This window comes from Urocampus carinirostris, chromosome 15 (assembly GCF_059441175.1).
Source record: "Urocampus carinirostris isolate Australia breed hairy pipefish chromosome 15, RoL_Ucar_1.0, whole genome shotgun sequence".
Lineage (NCBI taxonomy): Eukaryota > Metazoa > Chordata > Actinopteri > Syngnathiformes > Syngnathidae > Urocampus > Urocampus carinirostris.
In genome coordinates this window covers 20,521,661-20,543,414 of record NC_142363.1, presented here as the reverse complement: position 1 = coordinate 20,543,414, position 21,754 = coordinate 20,521,661, and the positions used below count along the sequence as shown (strand labels likewise).

The window sequence follows — 21,754 nt, the reverse complement described above, 5'->3', positions numbered from 1 at the left end:
ACTTACTTGGGCTGAATCTAGATCTTTGCTAAAATCAAGTTCCCATAGAAAGCTACTAGGGCCCAAGTCGGTCAACCAATCATATTTCAAGATCTTTTTAAAAATAATTATAATTTGACTGTACGGAAGTTATTTGTATCATGGAACCTTTTTAGACGAGAAAAACAAGGGACTGTTGTGTTATTGTTTTATTACAATTATTATTATTATGCCTAAATATATTTTTAAGCTTTATAAATATTTTCTGTAGAATATTTCGGATTTATGAAATATCTGCTTTCATCAATTCATCGTGCGACGCCAGCTACAGATTTATATTAATATCATAAACCAGTAGAATTGAAGACATAGTACCCACTCACACTGGGTTTTATACTCCACTGTTATGCGACCAGCCTCGTCCATTTTTGTGGGGGTAAGAATAAAAATGTTCAAGTCTATTATTGTCATTGATGTTTATTTTTATGAAAAAAATGGGGTCCCCCTAACCGATTACATTAGCTACTGATTGAAATATTGTGGTCTCCTCCATCATTAAGTTGCCTATCCCTGCGTTCTAAACATTTATTCTGATTTCTGTTTGTGTTTTTTTTTTAGTTTGATAGTTCCCTCTTATGATTTTCATTTTACCTCCTTTCCTCCTGCCTCCTTAGCCTTATTTCCCCCAGCTTGTGTATCACCTACCAAGGCATTACCCCGATCATGCTCCCTCATCTTTGCACCCTTCCATTAAGCCTCCTGCTCACCCAAAGGACATCCCAGGTGGACTTGTAAGTACAGACGCAAACATTTGACTCAATTTTTTTCTCTCATTTAATGTTATAATTTGTCATTTGGTGGTTTTATGCGAAGAAGATAAATAATCATTTGTCTTTTCATGTCACCTACCTAATTTACAAGCAAGGAGTACACACTTAGTTTTGCCAACTGAAATGTGCACACAAACAAACAGAGCTAAGTGAATACTTAGCAATCTGAACTCATATTAGCGTTTATGACTTTCACATTCTCATTCCTCCATTCTGTCCCTTAATTTTGTCACCAACTCCTCAACGTTTCTCATTTTCCCCTCTCGATAAATTTGCAAGTCCCGAAGATTATTTCAAGAAAAAGACAGCCAGTGAGGTTATTAGAGCTGACCTCTGCACAACCCTTGTTTGTATTCTGTGCCCATATCAGGAAATTATAGCGGAGGATGCAAGAGAAGGCCTCCACTCTGACCCCACCATGGTAACCAAATGAACTACGAAGCATACCCCACTCGGACAGCTTTGCAAATATGTAGTCTACTAATGATTTGCTCGCTGATGAACTTGCAAAACCCTAAAGCATGCTGAAGATTGCATGCCTTGGTTAAGTCTCTCAAACATGCTTTTTCAGCGCATGTTTACAAGTTATTCGACTTCTCTCTCCCACAGTCCGCCCGACAGTCTATGACCAGGCCGATCTGCACTAACTTTTGAACTATTTCAGTTCATCATATCTTGCAGAAACGTTTAACTTGTCCCCCCAAAAATTACATTCCGAGGCTATGAAGTTGTCCATATTTGCGGATAAATTGGGAGCAGTGTCGTGCCCTGCTAGAACCTTTGCCCTGATGAAGAAAATTATTTGCCCCTCCATTACCATGAACGGACAAAAAATGCCTTATAACGTGTCAAAGCCTCGCTTGAGACCCGACGACATCCGCACATTGAAAGAGGGCAGCTTCTGTCTGAACAAATGAATGATAACACTTCTCGCCTTCTCCACAAAGCCACTTATCAGTCCACCGCCAGCAAGCATTTAAAAGGAGCTGCGGTATATGAAAGATTTGAATATAGAACACAGAGAATGTTCCTCCTCTGTCTCTTTTCCATTCCACCTCCATCTGCCTCATGCTCCTTTGTCCCGTCTCCACCGCCGCATAAATGCCCTCAGTTTCATCCTTTTTCCGATGTGCATCAGCCCATCTTATCCCTTTCTCGCGAATCTGCGACTGTCGATATGCGAGCGCGCGGCCTGATTTCTGTGTAATTCTTTGGATGTGTAAGCGGGCCGAGCCCAGTATAATTGTCAAGCTTATAGAAGTGTGAATGTGGATTCCTCTGTCTACGGGGATTATCATCACAGCAACTGGCAATGCACACTCACTCACACACACATACACACCAACAGCGACAATGAGCCCAGCGCTGTTGGAGCTTATCTCCTTACCAAGACGCTTCCGCTCCTGCAGAGTTCTGTTTCCTCTTCCCCATCCTTCTCGCCCTGCCCTGAGCTCAGCCCAGCTGTAATTACAGTCTTATCACACACACCCCTGGTTCACGCAAACACACATACTTACACACTCAAGACACACCCGCTGATATTTGCGCTTTTTTTGCTTCCGATTTGAAGGCCGTGCCTAAATTGAAACCTCTGCTTCTCTTCAACTCGCTTTCTAATCTGTCTCTGGCGTAAGCTGTTCTGTCTGTGAAGATTATGACCCCAGAAACTGTGAAAACAAAATCTTCCTCTAGCGATAATTCTACCTCCATTAGCTTTGCACTCTTCCAGCCAAGCATGGATGGAAAGGTTTTTTTGGGGACTTTATTTGTTTCTGCCTATGCCTTCTCTCTCCTCTTCCCACAGGTGCCCTGCTGCCCGTATGTCACTGCACTTGTGTGTATTTTTTGTCTGACCTTGTTTGTGTGCTATTTTTTTTGTCTCCTTATCAAGCTTTTAAGGTCACTGCATTACAAATCAAAGCAGGTACATTTATGGTTTTATCGTTTCTCAGTCTCTGCAGTGGGGTTGCAATGGTATTACAGTTTAACAGTATGGTAAAAACTGATACCAAAAAACTGATATTGCACATATAATTGCAGACTAATGGAAATATTAGTTTTTACAAGTATTGGCATTATTTTTTTAATATTTTTATTTTTTCAAACTGCTGTCCAATAAAATTACTTATTCAAAAGTAAGCAAAAGTTTTTCTTTCATTTAAGGTTAAAATAATAAGAATTATAAATGCATTAAAGAAAAATAACTTTTTTTTATAAACAAATATCGTCTATATTGGATTAAAATTGATTTTAATTTAAATTAGGCATAACAATACCACTTCTTAGACTAAAGCTCCAACATTCCTTCAAAATCGCATGACATTAATATCAAATTATTGTTTCTCCAATGTCTATTATTTTCTTGCCCTTAATTGTCAAACGTTCATTAATTTGAAGTTAAAAACATCATAGGCCACTGACCCAAGTACCGATACCTCAAAATGAGGCTGCCATTGATACCGTTACCGATACTTGTATTAGTGTTATGCCAACCTGAATTAATGTATTAAGAGTTCAACTTTGTTCTTGGCTTTCTTGAATACTAATATTCAACTGTTATTTAACAATTCAATATATATATTTTGAACTGTATACATTGATTTTAGTTATCTTTATGTGATTGAAATTTTATTGAAACTAATTGGCTATTTTTTAGTCTAACTATTTGGTGAACATAGTGGTATTTTAATTTCTTTATTTGTTTAACAATTTAAACTACCGCAGTTTTTGAATTTCCAGGTTATTAATTTCAATTTTTGTGTATTGCAAAGTATTTCCATAAAATCTCATGTATCCCCCAAATTGTTAGAATCCTATTTTACTTATAAAATATATTGAAACAACATTTTATTTTAGTGATTTTTTTTCCCCTGGTTTACCGCACTGTGTTTTTTTACAAATTCACATCCTGCACATAATGCTTGATATGCATCAATGTTGGTACAGGCTGTGAAACCAGTATACCGCTGCAACCCTAATCTGCATTCAAGCAGACATTCAGCTAACACAGTTAAACGAAGTCTTATTCATATTGTGCATGGTGTGCAATCAGATAATAGCTACCTTCTCTAAAACACAAATACAATCCCCTAGTTGCACTAACAGTTTCACATGAGTAGCAGTAGCTGTCCTGTTGCTTGCCGCCGTACTATATTATATCGCTGTTTCTCCCACTGTCTAACAACCACTCACTATCTGATGAAGTGGCACACTCCTCTGTCCGGGATTCAGAAACAAGGCCGGGTGGCCATTATGCTGGAGAGCGGTAAACATCGATTGCACAATTAAACAAAAGAGAGTAGTTTGTCGGTCTAGGTGATATTGCAAAATAAAAATTCACAATTTGGTATTTGAATTGCAAATACGGGAAGAAAGATCACAAATTAGTTCTAAATCCATAGAGCAACAGGAGAGTCAATTTGTTTTAGGTTCATTGTGTATGGAAAATTGTTGAAAACAATTTAGGTTCACCAGTTCATTTTTCACATGTTGCTGTCACACAATAACCAGGGTTCATATGAATGCATGAAATCCATGAAAATGCTTGAATTTTAATGTTGTGTTTTTAAGGTCAGGAGGATGCTTGAATTTTGGGTGAAGTGCTTAAAAAATTGTTGCCATTGCCATGCTTCTTTGGAGTCTGACTATTGACCACGCAATAAATGAAAAACACTTGTTTAAAAGTGCTTGAACATGACGCGGACACGCCTGCTCTTCTGGTCTTATCCTAATGGCTTTGTCATGTGAAGCCTCACCACCCCATACTAGTCTATCAAAGAGGACAGTTCTATTTATAAAACCGAATCTTTTGGCTCGGCTCACTGAGAAGAGTTATAATATCCATAATAACAAAAACAAATATGCACCAATTTTTTTAGAAATTAGTCAGGGAATCCCTACAAAAACCATGAAATATATATATTAGAATATTCACAGATCTACGAGATTTGTAACATACAAAACCATTTTAGCTTTTTACACACTGAATAGATTTAATGTCTAACAACGACACAGAATCGCTAAAACTTTGAAACAATAAAATTTAAATTAGAAATATTAACTCCTCAGCGCTTAATAAATGATAAAATGCAAAAAAAAAAATTGCAATTATATTTAAAGTAATTTAGACACAAATCCCCTGGAAAACATACCAAAAATATAAGTTAAAATAAGTAAAACAAAAAGCAAAGTTTCAGCAGTCTCTAAGAATCAAATATTGAATGCAGTCTCAATATTATAAAATGAGTCCAAATTGTTCTGCTTTTTATGCATATACTGTATTTTCTTCCTTTGTCTTCCATATTCAGTTCAAATTATTCCCCAACCCCTACAGAGCCCTTTTTGTGTTTGTAAACAAGTGTTATGTAGCAGAATTCATGTAAGTTCATAGCAGGCCATCGACACAAACATAGATTGGCAATGCTTAAAATAGTACAAAATATGTGCTAGCAGCAAGCTAGTGACTTTATTTTAGTCAACAAAGTTAACAAAAAAACGTTCTTTTGATTGAATTTCTTTCTTTGAAATTACTTGAAAAATAAAAAATAGGCCTGGAAATGTTGTACAAACCCGGAATAACGTTGCATATTCAACAGGCCAGCAGTAATCCAATCAATATTTTGCTATTCAGATATACATTATTTTATATATCATAAACCTAGGAGACCAGAAATATATCGGAGAAACCAATCGGTTCTCATTTTAGATAACCAACATATTGCGGATAAATGATTGTATGCACCTTTGCCGCTCGTACTGGTTAATACTTTGCCGGCCTGTACTAATGTCTATGGATGGAGGGCTAGATGCTGACGCTATCGAACATGTCTCTAGCTGCAAATACCTTTAGGTCGGTTGTCAGTTCTAGCTGCTCATGCTAGAAGCTATGTTTGCAACATTAGCTAATTGTAATCGCTAATGCGGCTATCTGCCAAATGAAGCATCCCGCTAAAAAAATAAAAAATAAAATAAAAAGAAGTGCTCTGGATATTTGAAGGATTTGGTGAGAAATAAATGTGGTCCTGACTCATCAACATGCCTCTGGTATTAGTGAGGCCAAATCTTGTTGAAACTACTCAGTGGCCGCTACTCAGACTCCCAGTCTCTATCCCCTTAAGTACATTGAGCACAGTTTACGTGCTCAAATGGCATATATACACTAAAAAAGAACAAAGTGGTGTAACTGTTTGGATTGCTTGGCAGCTTTGTTTGCTCTTCCTCTTAATTTGTTTGACGGACAGAGGGAGTTACTGTGTGGAATCCTGACCACAGGCCGGCGTGTTGCTCCTTTCCACAGAGACCTGTTTTTCCCACTCGTGCAATAACACGGTGCCACTGACATGCCGGGCCCATGGATGCCATGAATGCGTTCTCATTTTGACTGCGTGTTTTTGTAGGCCTCACCTGCTGTCCTGCTCAGCACAATGAACACAAACGCGGTGTGCGAGTTGCTGAAAAGAATCGACGGGATCGATGCCAGCATGCTGAGTCTGTACACATCTACTGTCAAGAAGGTGTGCCTGTCAATCACCTGTTTTCGATGTTTAGTTAAACGGGTTTTTGTCATTCAGTTTTCCTCAATCGTTGCAGGCTAATATAAATGGACGCGTGCTGGCACAATGCAACCTGGACGAGCTCAAGAAAGAGATGGAAATGAACTTTGGTGATTGGCAGCTTTTTAGGGGAATGGTAAAGACACTTTTGTCACTCTCACTAAGCTGAGCATATCACTGTATTGAATTCATTAATGATGCAATGCTGTTTCAGTCAGGTTCAAACCACTGTTACAAATCTAAGATACTTACTTACTAGACCAAATTTGACATTTTTAAAAATATAACTTTCAAGAGTAGCTCGCATTGAGATTGACGTTACTATTTTATAAGCCTCACTAAATATTTGAATACATGTTATATGAATCCGATTAAAATTCATTTTAGATTGCTTTCCTCCCATGAATAAAACAACGGGTTGGTTGTAAACAGTAAAACATTTCATAATTACTTAATCACAAAACCTCAGCACCAGACATGGGATTTGTAAGGCACAAAATTATATCAACAAGTATGCAGCATTCTGTAATATAAACACTTAACACTTAAGTGCCTCCAGAAATAACAGTAAGCTTCAAAAATGAGGCCCTCTCCTCAGTAGGGTAAACAATTCCTTATTCAAATAAACAGTGTCGTTTAGAAAAACACACTTTTTGAATCCTTAATTATGGCAAACACTATTTTGTGATTTTCCTTGTTTCAGTTAGTCAGCTTCTTTTAGATATTTTTAAGTGTGTGTTGTCCTTTCAAGTGCTTGAACTGAAGAAGCACTATATTTTACAATGTGAGATGAAAAGAAAAACGTTTTTTGGATATAACAAAGATGACTTAAAAATGCTTCTTAAACCAAAATTGTGATATTGAGGGATTTTTTGAAAAATAAAGCATTTTTAATATTCTTCCAAACCCTCCTCCTCCTCGATTGATGTTTTCTATCAATTAACCATCTGCCACCTTTCTCTATGGGTGATTTGGAAGTGCTCCCAGTTGACTTTGTGTGCACCCTGGATTGATCACCAGCCAATCACAGTTATTGATAGCCTGTCATCTCATCTGTATCTCCCGAAACAAAATGTGTTTTGTGATATAAAATCCAGAAACAGGGGTGGAGATTTAATAATCCGCATTATGAGAAACCATGAACACATGCAGCAGCCTCCTCATAACAAACTGGTCGTGTTCTTTAGCGGACATCTGATGCTGAGCTCACATCAGAGCAGCTGGAAAGTGCTGCGTCCTTACAGCTTCACGCACGAAACCAGTGTTGTGTTGCCAGGATGCAGCCAGCTCAGCCATCTGCTCCAAGATGGCCGACTGATATCTGGATGAAGGGAGGTCATTGTCAGGGATGAGTGGGTAGCCGAGCGGCTCCTCATAAGAAGCGGCTCAAAGTCGCCCCTCTTGCTTATGTGTCTTCTTCCACTTTGTTTGCACCTCACTTCTGAGTTATGAATGTCAAAATATGTTTAACTTGCCTGAATGAAGACTGTATTTTCAGGACTATAAGGCACACCCAAAGACCCCAAATTAGCCAGAAACTTGTAAGTGCGCCTTATAACTCAGTGCGCCTTATGTACCGCAGAATACGGTGTATAAGATTGGAAATGCATACAGAATTTATAGGTGAGTGTTACCAATCGAGGTTTTATGGTAAAGTACTGTTTTTGTACAATGGTTGAATAATCAAAAAGCACTGCTGACTTAAATCGCAAAACATTGTATGCAACGGGAATTGAACCTGGGTCACGGCACCTGAGAGCGCTGACACTTAAACCACATAATTATTAAATAGTTAGTAAACTAGTGTGATAATGAGAAAAAATCTAATGCTCTTTCTCATGTCATCTGTTTCACTGGTGGTCCAGTGGTTACATGTTGACACGGTTTCTTTTCCCGTTGCATACAATGTTTTGCGATTAGGTCAGCGGTGCTTATCGAGTGATCAATCATTACACAAATATGGTAGTATACATTAAAACTTCGTGTAGAAACGCACACCCACTATTGATGTGGTGGTTAGATCACGGCGCTCTTACCACAGTGAACCAGGTTCTATTCTTGCATACATTTTGCGATTTTTGGTCACTGACGTCTTTCGATTGATTAATCAGTGCACTAATATATATTGAAAATGTTTAAAATGTGCAACAGCTTTACATGAATAAATACAGAAGATCTTATTACAGTTTAAATTCCATGCACCTTGTGAATGAAAAATATATGACAAAATCCTATTTTTGGGGGGGTTGTGCCTTATTATCCAGTGCGCTTCAAACTGCGAATTTTTAGTAAAAAGAAATTTTCCCCAAGGTTATAGAACAGCGCCATGTTGAAAGCCAGGCTCTTCTTGAGGACGAATCGCGGGCTGCCAGCGAACAGGGCAACAGCATTTACAGCGGGGAGCCCGGCAGGCGCTTGGCGGGGGCCCAGCGGGATGCAGGAGGCTTCAGCCTCAACTTGAGTTTCGAGGAGCTCAGCGGAGCAGGACTAGAAGAGCCCCCAAGGAACAGCAGCAGCTCGCAGTGGCCGGTCAGTCCTAGATCTGTCGGCTGCTTACGTGCAAAAGCCACACAAGTGCAGTGTTAGCGGTTTAGTAAAAATGATAATCAAGTGTAAGCATATTAAAATGGGACGTTCACCTCAGGTTGTACTTTCGAAAACTATCACAAAGCCACAGAGTTCTCTCTGAACTGGCCGAATGTACGACATTCACAGAGGTTAGTGTGAGAAAAGAGCACTGCGGAAGAAGTCAGTAGTGTTCCAGAATGTGTTTAGAAGAGCAAAAGAAAAAAAAAACACTAAAGAGGCCCCATGGTTGTTGTCTTCACCTTCACCCTGGATTTACAAATTCTCAGAAACATCAGCAAACTTTGTAAAATACATTTCAACATAGCATAGTTCAATTTGGAAATATCTATTTTTAAATTCAGTTTTCATTGAGTTTTCAACAATTTTCTATACACAAATAAAATGAATTCCCACCATAAACAAATTCAAAGCCGACAGGCAAAAGACCAATTCAACATCCTGTAGAGAAACGTATACTAATCTAAGAGTGGTGCAATGCACTTTGAATACGGAGGCGTTACAAATTGTGGTTGGGATCAAATGGACTTATCAATTTTGGTCTCACTAAATATATTTCTTGTTTTCATATTTTATTTATTTTGTTCCATTTTAATATATGCTCTAACACTGCAAAATGTCCAGTTAAAAAAAGGTATTTTCCTAATCCTAATCTTTCGACTTTTGTTTTCGAAAGGAAAACGTGTTTTGTTTTTCAGTGTTGCAGTTCTTAATTTATAATAGTTAGCAAATGTATTTCTTTTTTTTTCTTTTTGCGATAGGCATTAGACCTTTTCTAAACGGATTCCACCTCATGTGGGGAACTACAAGGAAAATGCTAAAAGTCCACCCGAAAAACACCAAGAATGATTTTTAATGAATTAATAATCGAAAAAATGGATTTAAGATGAAGAAAAATAGTACTGGAAATACGCATTTTTTCCCAGCATAAATGATAAAATGCCTCGAACATTATTTTTTGGTAATGTTTTTCCCCCTTTATCTTATTATCTGTGCTCATTGATAATCATCATTATTATCATAATAATCATTATAAAACAACAAGGGCAGTAACAAGCAAATATCTACATCGTCTGACTTCAGAAAATAAAATATACATGGAAAGTTACTATTTTTAAATTGTATTTTTTTAAATTTTACTTATTGTATTGTGATCGGAATAGTATAACCTATCTTAGGTGTCGCCAACATGGTTCCCCCTAAAGACAGCTGAGGTGCCCGCAAACCTCTTCTGAAAACAGCCCACCATTGCTGGTTTATTGTGATTTTCTTGTAAAATGATTATTTTTTTGTGGTAAACTGAGTCTATTTAACAGTACTTTAGATAATTAGCTTGCTTTTAACACAGTAACAACACGTTATAAGTTGTTATTTTAGAAATGCGTATCAAACTGGGTGTCTTTTGCGCTAATTGGTGACAAAAAGGTAGCTCTTAGCTTGAAAAAGGTTGGCGATCCCTGCCATATACTTGAGCTGATGCTCCTACAACAGTTTGATGAAGGCAACAAAAAAACTGTTAAGTAAACACAAATCTCACATTCCTGTTGTTAACATTGTGATATTTTTCTTCGTGCGTCGTCAGGTGGCTAATCTCCGCACAATGAGCATGTCCAGCATTAACTCTCAGGAATCGGCAAACAACATTTGCAAGTTGACCGACAGACAGCAAGCTGAGTATCGTGATGCCTACCAGGAGTATATTGCTCAGATGGCCCAACTGGACGTGGCGGGCAGCGTGAAGGAGCGACCCGTGCAACCGCAGCCTTCCAACTTCCTCCATTCCGCCAGCTCGGACGACAAAGGGGTGGGTCTACTTTTCACAAGCACTTGCTTGCTCACCTGAAGCATGCATGTTGTATACCACATATGTTAAAGTGAAGGCTTATGGGCCACATGCAGCCCACTATAAAGTTTTCTGCGGCTCCAGAGATGATATATCCGGACCCTGTGTAGCAAAACAATGTATCTGGCCCTCCGCTCTTTTGACTTTGACACCGCTGTTGAAGACTTATTTTGAACTTTTACGGATTAAAATTTGCAGGGTTTCTTTTTCTTTAAAGGTGCATGTTGGTGTATTTGTCCTTTGAGACGTTTTGTGTTTAAGGGCTACACAGATAATTGTAACTTGGCTTGATTTCCTATGATTGTAAACTACCAAAGACAAACAAATCCGACCATTGCCCTGCACCCAAGTACACAAAAATAAATTTTGCACTTGACTCAGTTTAAAAGTATGTAGATGAAAGGTAAATAAATATAACAAGAAAAACATTTAAAATAAACATTTTAAAAGTGCAAATTAACTAGAATGTTTAATGCAACTAAACTGTATTCTTACAGTGATTATTTTGTTGAATCGTTGTATAGTAAAATAGGAATAAGTCAAGTCATGTTTATTTGTAAAACCCCTGATCACAAAGAGTTTCAAAGGGCTGCACAGACCACAGATTACTGCAAACTACAGACTATTACACCATCCCCTATTCTAAAACCTACATGAGGGCAAGGAAAAACTCAAAAACCTCAACATGAGGAAAATGAAGAAACCTTAAGAAGAGACCGCACATGAGGCAGTCCCCCTTCCAGGATGACCAGGCTGCAATTACAAATTATACCCAAATATTGTCAACATGAAATATAGGTCATTCATAAACTAAAGAATATAAGTCTGTTTTAATAATAGCGCTGGGATTACAATTTTTAATGATCAATTATGAATCTAGATAAACACATGGAATGATTATTTAAAGTTATTTTATAATTTTATTTGCCATTTTTATATCTTGCTATTGTTTTAATGTTCACAGGAATTTCACATAATAAACAAAGATTTATTTAGATTTTTAGATAATAATTGTATAATAAGGCATCTATCTTTGTGAAGTTTAAGTGCAAAGCTGTGGCCAAAATGTTTTAAATGTTTTAAGATTTTTCATATTTTATAAAGTACTAAATGCGTCAGGATTTTATTTCCCTTACATGAGAATAAAGTACTTGAAATCAGCATGTCGGACGACAGTTGTTTTGCTTTTCTTACTAAAAAATGGGGTTTTAAGTATGGTAAAATGAAAAGAGATACTAAAAATGTTCACAAGTATCAATGGTATCAATGGCAAAACATTTTCTGTGTTGTCATAATATACTGACAAAAATAAACAATAATTTATTGCCTTGAACCCAATTTACTTGAATTTTAATGTTTTTCATGATGTCATTGACAGGCAAAAAAATTTGAATAAATACATGTGCATGTTAAATACTATCTGATTAAGTCAGGATGAATCTGGAAAGCAATGGAATACAACTTAACTATTGGGAAACCAAGTTTAAGAAAATGGTAACAAAATTGGGCCCTTGAACATAATATGCTTGTCGATTACATCGTGCAACCAAGGTGAAGGCAAGATCAGGCCTGAAAATCCTGCCCGACACAGGCCGCGGGTATATAAGCCCGAACCCCAACCAACCTGACAGATTAACTTGATTTTAGGGCCCGAGCCCAGGGTGTTTTTTTTTTATACAATTTTCTTTTTTAATTTACTTCAGCACTGATCTCTTTGGGCTTACCTCGGTGCCGTGTGTACTCGGACCAAGTCCCGCCAATTAAGTGTGCACTTCGAAATGCAGTGCGAAAATGGTTCAGCGCTTAAGTGCGCATTTTGGCAAAATGCAGCGAAATGAAACTAAACGGAATGCCACCAAAAATAAAATCATATTTTGCAGATTACAAACTGCAAATAAAACTATTTGGCCAAAAAGCAGAAAGAAATTGTGTAAAACTTGTTAGCTATTGGGCGAGAAGTGGAAAAGGACCTCTAACGAAAGGGTTGTAGAGGTGGAAAAAGGAAGCTGCGCATCTTCTACGGTGACACCGAGAATCACAATTTATTTGGATTTCGTGATTTGGAGTTAAGCGGATAGTTTGGTAAGCATGTTCATTATTAGAGAACTGTCTGGGTAACATAACTTTGGTGCCGAAGTGCACATTTTGCTCCCAGTCTACAGCACTGAAGTATGTAATAGTACTGTTACTTCAGAAGAATATTACTCAAGTTAGAAGTAAGAAGCAGTCATCTAAATAATTACTTAAGGAAAATTAAGTGCATGCTGTGCAGATCCTCAACAAAGGAAAAAAATGGCGACTGTAGTCAGACTTTTGACTGGATTAGTGTCTATTATGACTCACTCAGTTTTATAACTTTTTATGCTTTGGCACCAAATGCTGAAAACCTAGTCACTATTCCACACTGCATTTTTTCATGTTTCTTACTGAACCAATTTTTTCAGGTTAAAGACGCACCAGACCAGGAGAGCCGCAAGTCCTTCGTCTCCAAGAGGGTCTCCAAAGCAACCGAGGCCGCAGACGCTCCCATGTGTCCCGACGCCCAGCTTCTTGATCCCATCCGCGAAGAGGACGAAAAGCTGGACCACAGCTCCAGAAATGACCCGAGCGAGTCACGCTTCCGCAAGCTGTCCAGCGACGATGACTCAAGCCCGGAGGAGGCCGACAACACCACACCGCTCCTCCAAAAAGAAGAATCCCAATCCAGGTCCTCGCGTTTCCTCGCCAAAGATCTTTTGGATCCCAAGGAGTCCGGCTACGGTTCCCCTGAGGAGGCTGGGGGTGAACCCGGCCTGGAGAGGCTGTCGTGTGGGATGGAGCTGGAGGCTTCGATCAAGAAGCGTGGCCTCCTCCCCAGTAGTCTGAGCTGCCTGCAGGAGACGGCTGTGGCCCGTATGTCCATCTGCTCTGAGGCGGCCTCTGAGGCTAGCCTGATGGCGAGCAGCCCCGATGAAAGTTGGCCTCCTGGAGGGGTTTGCAACCTCAACCGCAGCGAGAGCAACACAACGCTCAACAACAACAGCGCCAACTCCAACGCCAACAACAGCAGCGTCCCGCCACAACAGTTCGCCATTTCCTCTGCTGACGTCCCTGTTATCATATCGCCGGGAAGTGGCAACTCCACCGTCATTACCGCCACCGTCCATCACAACCAGAACCTGCGTTCCAGAAACCTGGGAGATGAGAGGGAAAGCGTTTTGTAAGAGTGTTTGTTTTTTGACCATCAATTAGCACATTTCCTACTGTAAGGCATACCCGCAAAAATATGTCCTTTGTGAATTTTTGTCTTATACAAGGCGCACCAGAATATAAGGTGCGTGGAAATAAAACTACAGTAAAAATAAATAAGTATCATATTTTTGCATTGATTGATGTGTCAAAATATTTCAGAGATTACGATTTACAAAAATAGGATACAACAGGAATCAAACCTGGATTGCAGTGGGGAGAGTGCCGGATTATATCCACTAAACTACTAGGGATACAGAAGACACACAAAAAGGCTTGAGATTTTATATAATCATCACACTATATTTAGCCGTAGTGCCATGTTATTATTGGGCCGGGCCACAAGAATATTGTCAGACATTGAACTGATCCGTGGTACAGAAAAGGTTGGGAACCACTGAAATAATTACAGTATTGTATCGCCAACTTGCAAAGTTTTGACGAACCACACACAATTCTGAACTGAATGAAGGTAAAGACATTGTGGGAAGTAATTATGTCGTCCTGAAAGATATTGACAAACGCATGGCTGCACATTTTCAACAATGTTTGTCACTTACAATGCTTAGTTTAAACTAAGAAAAAGTAAAACAAAAAGTTATACCAATTTTTAATCTCTTTCTGTTTGATCATTTCTCTTAAATTGGATCTTGTAACCTGACTAAAAATAGTGTGATAATAAGATAAGACTCATCGCTTTTTCCTAAGATATCTATTTTCTTTGCCTCCTGGTGGGAAGGATTAAACGCTTTAATCGTTTCTTTTTGAGTTCGGTCCCAGTCTATCATTATTGTGCAATTGTCAGCGATAAATATGATCAACAATCGCTTAAATATGATATTACACTAGAATGCATTTGCCATTTTTTCCATACACAAGGCACGCATTAAATTTCTGGCAAATTTTCGAGGTTTTGTGTGCACCTTATCGCCTGGAAAATATGGTACTTGATTTGAAACCTAGATCATGCAGCTTTTTCTGGGGTGAACTCAATTTTCTAAGGTCATTTGGCATAGCTAAACAAATTATTATTTTGTCACATAATAGTAATTATCTGTTTAACCACAGGTTGTCAAAGTCAAGTTTATTCTGACCAAGAGGCATGTTTGAGTTAGCCTGTCGAAGCTCATTGCTAACTAGGAGTCTTGGAGGAAAAACATCTTTAAAAGCTGCCTCTCAATTTTACATTTCAATGTGTTCTAATGAGATGCAAAGTGCAAATTTAGTCTCTAGGACAGGGACACAGAAATGCTAATTTCGAGCATCGATGATGTGATGTAATTGTTTAGTCTGTACAAGATGTGGTTCATGTTAGTGATATAGTACTTTTAAACAAAGTGTTAAACATGTTTATCATTGGGCACTAAGCGTTTCAATTACCCATGGAAATTCAATTTCTGATAAACAGAAACATGGTTAATCTTGATGTCTTGTTATAAAGGAACTTTGCAATGTCGGTGTTAAGTGTTAAGTATATTACCAGGCTGCCCCTGCATTTGGTGGTTCTTATCTGTTTGTTGGGTAGTTTAGAAAAATGGTGGTTATTGTCCCTAAGCTTTAATAAAAAAGAAGCAACCAATTGGGTTATTGATGTGCATTCTATGTAGAAAATGATATTGTGATAGAATGAGATATGTACTGTTACCAAAAGTGGCAATGTTTAGTAGTGGAGGATTATTCTTCAGTGATACATTATTGCATGATCCCTTCAGCTGTTTTCCCTGTCTCCTAAACATCCTCATGTTATTTAAATCAATAAATGTTTTCTGTGTGTTCAAATTATTGGAATAACGTTCTTATTTTTTTTATATCACTTACCTTGCTCAGAAGGAATGGAGACAGTAGCAGCTCCGCAAGTACAGGCCGGCGCTTTTTTAGTTGTCCGATAGATGGCGCGCTTTCCCTACAAAAGCTACCAAGCGATACTGCACGCATGCGAGCTGTCAACATTCTTGGTGACCTCCTCCCACCTTGTAAACGGGGTACATAGAGGTATTTTGAGGACACTATTGACGTACAATACCTTGATGTTTTAGCATATACGATACTCCAAGTCTGTCTTTAGATCTAATGATTTCTATATAAAATACATCTATTTTGTTTGGAGGTTTGCATGCACTCTGCCCGTTTGTGTGCAGTCCAAACCACATTTTGAAACAATACTCAAAATACTCCACAGGTGTGCTGCACGGTCCAAAACAAGTGAGATCAGATATGAATGCAATGGAATATACAGCAGCAACAGAACAGGTACACACATGTATTTGAATATGTTGCAGGTTCTGAAGTTGATGTGCTTATATTCTTGATAAGTCTCAAAAAAGCCTTTTTAGTATCGCTTTTGACTCAATTTGTTTACAACTGTCTCATTTGCTATTCAAATTTAAATTTCCATAATTGTGCACTGTTCCTACTACATGTATATATATATATTCCTCCCAAGCACACAAGCGACAGCCATTTTAGCTTTAATGTCTCGGCCTGTCACGCTAAGCCATCTAATCCTATTTACTCTACATGGCACCCAAGGAAGTAAAAGTGCAGTCAGCGCGCCCTACATAAGCGCTTTACGCAACCGAGCGCCCTGAGGTGCCGCTCGCCTCGCTCAGAGTGACGCACCGTCTTGGGTCACATAGCGAGGCTTTAATCGCTTTTTTAATACTAACTACTGGAATTCGGAGTTCAAAGTAAACTGGGTAAAGGGGTATTTAGCTGTTGTGCGGCATGGAAATGGAGAATAACTGCTGCCAGAAGTGAAATTATGTAGTTTTGAATTCAAATTGGAAAAAAATTTCAAATCGATTTCATTGTTCATTATTTTGAAGTTGTAAAACTGCACTACACTAATCCCCCTCTATAATAAGGTTCACCTTTCACGGTCTCACTCCGTCAGGGATTTTTCATTATGTATAGTTTCGTGTATTCTGATTAGTTTAAAAATCTCTGAGAAAGTAGGTATCGGTATAAATAAAGGTTTTCAGGTACAGTATCCAGCACTTCTAATTGCTTAGCAAATACTTAGGCCTGTTAGAAGGGTTTGTTCTTTGGTTTCACTATCTAAAATGGTATATTTGCAAAAAAATAAAGGGGTTTTACTTCATGGATTTCGTCTATCACGGGTTTTGTTGAAATAAAACACCGCGACAAACAAGGGTTCAGCGTAACGTCAGTTAGTTATTGGTACTCAACTTTTTCTCTTCAAACCTCAATGGAAACTGGAGGATTGACGTTTATTGTTGTCAACGGCACCGAACGCAAAGGAGTTCATGGAAGCTAAATACTTGTGATAAACAAATATAGTGCGCATGTGTCCATGGTAGCATCTTGTCATTTTAGTGTCGTTTTATCATGCTTAAAAATTGTGAAAAAGATGCACTACAAATATTAGCCTTTTTCAAGTAGGTTTTTGTGACCGTGTCGTTTTTTACCCACAACCCGTAGCTTTCCCACCTTCACCACAAGAAACAAAAGCTTGCTTGGTTTGCTTTTCTCATTTATTTTTGTATAAAAAAAGGTACAATTTACATTACTTTTATAAAAAGTTTCAGCATAAGTACAACATTACACATTTTTTTCTCTGCAGAAACGTCTGCAACTATACAAGATAAACTCCCGAGAAGAGTTCACAAGGTGTCGTTCTTTTTTCACTTGTTCTTCTCTCAGACAACGTCCAGTCCTTCATGTGCCAACAAGACAAGACTAAACTTTTTCATTTTTTTACAGTAAATAAAGTCCACACCTCCGCAAAAAAAGCGAAGACTTCAACAAAGTAAGGGCAGAGGAATGGGGAGGAAAGGGGGGTAATAATATTAATCGTCATGAAATAATCTCATGTTTCATCCCACCATTGGGAATATAACACGCCTTCCATTTCCAGAAAGGACTTACAAATAATAATTACAAAAAAATCTTAAGTTAAATAATGATAATGTGAAGGGAAAAAAATAGCACATCACATCAAAGATTGTCCCGTAGTAAGCACAAAGTCTCTCACGATGGAGGGAGGAAAAAAATAATCCAGCAGGCCTGGAGGAGGACGAAGGTTGTTGGATTTGTGTTGTTTTTAAATGAGGGAGAGCCCTGCATGCTCCCCAGGTCCTGTGACATTTTTTCACGCGCCTTGACCAAACACCTGCAAAAGATTGAGAGAAAAAGAAAAAGAGGCGTGTTTAGAAAAAAAAAAGCAAACAGGGCAACAGAGAGAGTGAGAGAGAGCGAGGAGATCCGGACAGACTGGCGCCAGGGAGGAAGCCGCACACTTTTTTTTTCGAACATTTAACCAAACACTCGCAATACTAAGCAAACCCTGCACTCCAGATGTACACACGCACACACTGGCGTACAAGTTTAGCCTCCAATCTGGAGAAGAATCATCGTAATTGCCGCTCAGCTGGCGCCTACCCACTTCTTGTACCAATTATGTGCAGACATGGTAGCGACGAGCAATCCAAAACAGCTATTATTTTCCTCTCCTTACAGATGCCCTTCATTAGAGATACAAGAGGCTCTCCCTTATCCTCCGCAGAGTCGAACTGTCGTACGCGTTTTGTTTCGAATGCCTAGGAAAGCACGCATATGGGGAATCCTAGCTGACAGGATGCGCAAACATATTGGGACACGGTTGGAACAAATGTTGCCGGTGATTGGGTCGGTGGGGATGGAATCACAATTACTGTATTTCCCGCACTATAAGGAGCACCTAAAATTCCCAAATTAGCCAGAAATGTTGACCCGGTGCACCTTATATACACCGAAAAATACTGATGCATACAACACAAGGTTTTACGGCTGACTGTACTTGTGCGATGATTATAAAATTGAAGAACGTCATTCACCAAAATTGCAAAACATTGTATGCAATGCGAATCGAACCCTGGTTACAGCAGTAAGTGATGCAACCTAACCACTAAACCACCGCTAATACAGATGACATATGAAAGGGCATTCGATCTGATCATTATCACACTATTTTTAGTCACAGTGCCACAAAAGAACGGAGAAAACAAAGTAGTCCTGAAAGATGAATAAACGGAAAGTCTGAATTATCACCAGATACACCAAAGAGTTGTTTCCCTCTGGCTTTTTTGCCTTTATTTGTACCTGTCAGGACAACTTTCTGTTTTTTACAATCCCTAACATTTCTATTCTGGCACCGTGAGCAAAAACAGTCTGATAATGAGATAAAATCGAATGCCTTCATGTATGTCATCAGTATCACTAGTAGTCTAGTAAGTAGGACTCAGCACTCTTACTATCGCGACCTGGGTTTGAGTCCCATTGCGTCTAATAGTTTGCCTTTTTCAGCGACATTTTTGACACATCCACAATTGCTCTGATATACACCGTAAGTATATAAATTGCGCAACGATTACACACAAAAAAAAAACCCACGGTTGCTCTTAACCCTTGTTTTCATTTTAAGGACCACCTTTGTACTTTTTTACATAGCTTACATGGAAATGTGAATAAAGACAACATGTTTAAAGTTAAATAAAATTATTTAGGACAGGGGTCGCCAACCTTTTTTTTCCCCTACTAATTAGCACAAACGGAACTCAGTTTTATATGCATTTCAAAAACGTTTGTAATTACTACGTTATTACCAGGTTAATTATTGGAAGTAGGGTTAAATAGACTCAGGGAGCTTTTTGTTTTAGAACAAGTCCACTGTCCTGCAGGCACCACGTTAGAGATCCCTGATTTAGGAGATTTTTTCTGTATTAACAACACAGTGGCAGGCCATTTTGACCAAAAGACAAGAGGTTTAATTTATAGTTTTAATTGCATGCGCCTTATAGTCCACTGCGTTTTATATATGAAAAATATGACAAAATACTATTTTGGGGACGTGCACCCTTATCCACTGCGCCTTGTAGGTCGTAAATTACGGTAATAAATAAAAGCCTCGTTTACTTGGCCAGCATGTGCGAGCAGACAGGAGTCCAGACTACTCACCGCCTTTCAGCGATGCAGAGTCCGGCTGTCATCTGTCGTCAGCTCGGATGGCAACTCGGGAGACTGAAAACAAACAAACAAAAATGAGCTCACCAAATGTTATTTACGCGTGCGTCGACGAGCCTGTGCGTAAAAGAAGATCGCTACCTGTAGTGAAAGGATGCTGATGTCCGTGTTGAGGGTAGTAAGCGGGGTCCTGGATGCAGCCGGAGGAGGCGCCCCCTGGCCCGGCCGCGCGTTGTGATGCAGGTTGCTCCCAAGCACCACATTGGAGTCGAGCGCGATCTGCAGGTCCAGGATGTAATCGATGACGTGCTGCAAGATTTCCATCTTGCTAACGTTCTTGTTCTGCGGGATGCTGGGCACCAGCTCCTTCAGTTTGGAGTAGCAGTCGTTCATGTTGTAGAGCAGGCTGAGGGGGTCGTCCACCGGGGTCTTGCTCCGCGTCAGACCCAGCGAGTGCTCCGTCAACACGGCGGTGTTTTTCCGGAAGGACCGAACGGGGCTTATCGCTTTCATTGTTTTACTATTTCAATTCCTTCTCGAGTTTAAGTATCGCACGAGTTTTCTATCTTCTTTTAAGTCCAATAATGTCAGGCGGCGGTCGTTCGGACTGGATTATCAGAGCGGCTGTGAGAGTTTTATAGGCAGCTTGGAGAGGGGCGGGACCAAGACGCCAATTGGTCAGGAACGACGTGTCGCTCAAAAAGCGCTCGCCGTCCTATTGGCCGGACGCGCAGCGCTCCTCACTCTCTTCTCGTGATGTATCGTCCGAGAACGAAACGGCTTTTGGAGCCGGCTTCCCACCAATCAAGAGCCAGTTCCTTTCATGAAGCGTTTGCACAACAAAGGTCTCCAACGTGGCGCCTGCACTCACCAGGGTGCCCCCTTAGGACAACTGAGGCGCCTGCAGACCAGTTCTGAAAATACCTGGCCAGTCCTGGGTCATTGGGATTTTCTAGTTAAATGTTTTTGTTGGTTTGTCTGAGTCTTTTAAACCGTGTTTTTGATAATTAATCCGGTAATAACATAGTAATAACATAGTTATTATAGAAAATCAAATAGATACATTTCAGTCTTAGAAAGAGTATTGATTATTATTTCTAAACAATTAATAAAGAGAATAGAATAATAATCTATTTCTCTACTAAATAATCGTATTTATTCATCGTTCAGTAAATGCAACATATTTAATTCAAATTTATGGGTTTTATAACGCAAATGAGCAAAACAATGTGCAGTTATTTTAATTAGCTATCTGGTGATCAAGCTAAATTGTACAATTTTTGCATGTTATCTAGCAAACATTTGATCTCCTTTCTAGTCAAGTCACATTTATTTGCGACGCCCTTAATCACAAGATGTCTCAAAGGACTGCATATGTTACAACTACATCGTCCCCTGATCTTAAACCAGCATGCTAGCTAGCGATGTAGCTTTTTTATTAGCTTTTTATCTGGCTATTTAGTTGGTGTTTTTTTTCCTCTTTTAGCTAGCTAAATAGGTCACTTTTAGTTATTAAACTGGTTACCTATCTGCCTTATTATCAAGCTGCTTTTTTTTAGATGTATAGCAAACGATTTGGCTAATTTGCTATTTGCTAAAATGCATATGAAACTGGATACCATTTTTGAAAATAAATTCTGTAGTTCAAATTCTGACAAATAGTTAATGATATATTTTGTTATGCATTCGTTCATTTTGTGTATGCTACAAGATAATGTAACAATTTAAGTGACCCCCCCACACATATGTCTTTTTTTCCCTTTTTCTAGTTTTTT

General features: G+C 38.9%; 2 protein-coding genes across 6 annotated transcripts in view; one reads left to right on the top strand and one right to left on the bottom strand.

The window, feature by feature from the left end:
• The window catches only part of kidins220a (kinase D-interacting substrate 220a), a 58,480-nt gene extending 44,289 nt beyond the window's left edge, over positions 1 to 14,191 (top strand). For 2 of the 5 annotated variants that reach the window (XM_088354034.1, XM_088354035.1), the window contains exons 26-32: positions 654 to 770; positions 2,701 to 2,733; positions 6,206 to 6,322; positions 6,399 to 6,497; positions 8,672 to 8,890; positions 10,530 to 10,751; positions 13,235 to 14,191. In XM_088354034.1, coding sequence (XP_088210160.1) covers positions 654 to 770; positions 2,701 to 2,733; positions 6,206 to 6,322; positions 6,399 to 6,497; positions 8,672 to 8,890; positions 10,530 to 10,751; positions 13,235 to 13,993 — 1,566 coding nt within the window. In that variant the 3' untranslated portion in view covers positions 13,994 to 14,191. The remainder of the gene's footprint in view (positions 1 to 653; positions 771 to 2,700; positions 2,734 to 6,205; positions 6,323 to 6,398; positions 6,498 to 8,671; positions 8,891 to 10,529; positions 10,752 to 13,234) is intronic. The other 3 variants (XM_088354037.1, XM_088354036.1, XM_088354039.1) reach the window with 3 other exon arrangements.
• A 3,303-nt stretch (positions 14,192 to 17,494) lies between these two features.
• id2a (inhibitor of DNA binding 2a) lies at positions 17,495 to 20,605 on the bottom strand. The gene is made up of 3 exons (XM_088354683.1): positions 20,121 to 20,605; positions 19,974 to 20,036; positions 17,495 to 18,150 (listed from the first exon to the last, which is right to left on the bottom strand). The coding sequence occupies exons 1-2, from the start codon at positions 20,490 to 20,492 to the stop codon at positions 19,980 to 19,982; spliced, it is 429 nt and encodes a 142-aa protein (XP_088210809.1). The 5' UTR covers positions 20,493 to 20,605; the 3' UTR covers positions 17,495 to 18,150; positions 19,974 to 19,979.
• Between the last annotated feature and the right edge of the window lie 1,149 nt (positions 20,606 to 21,754).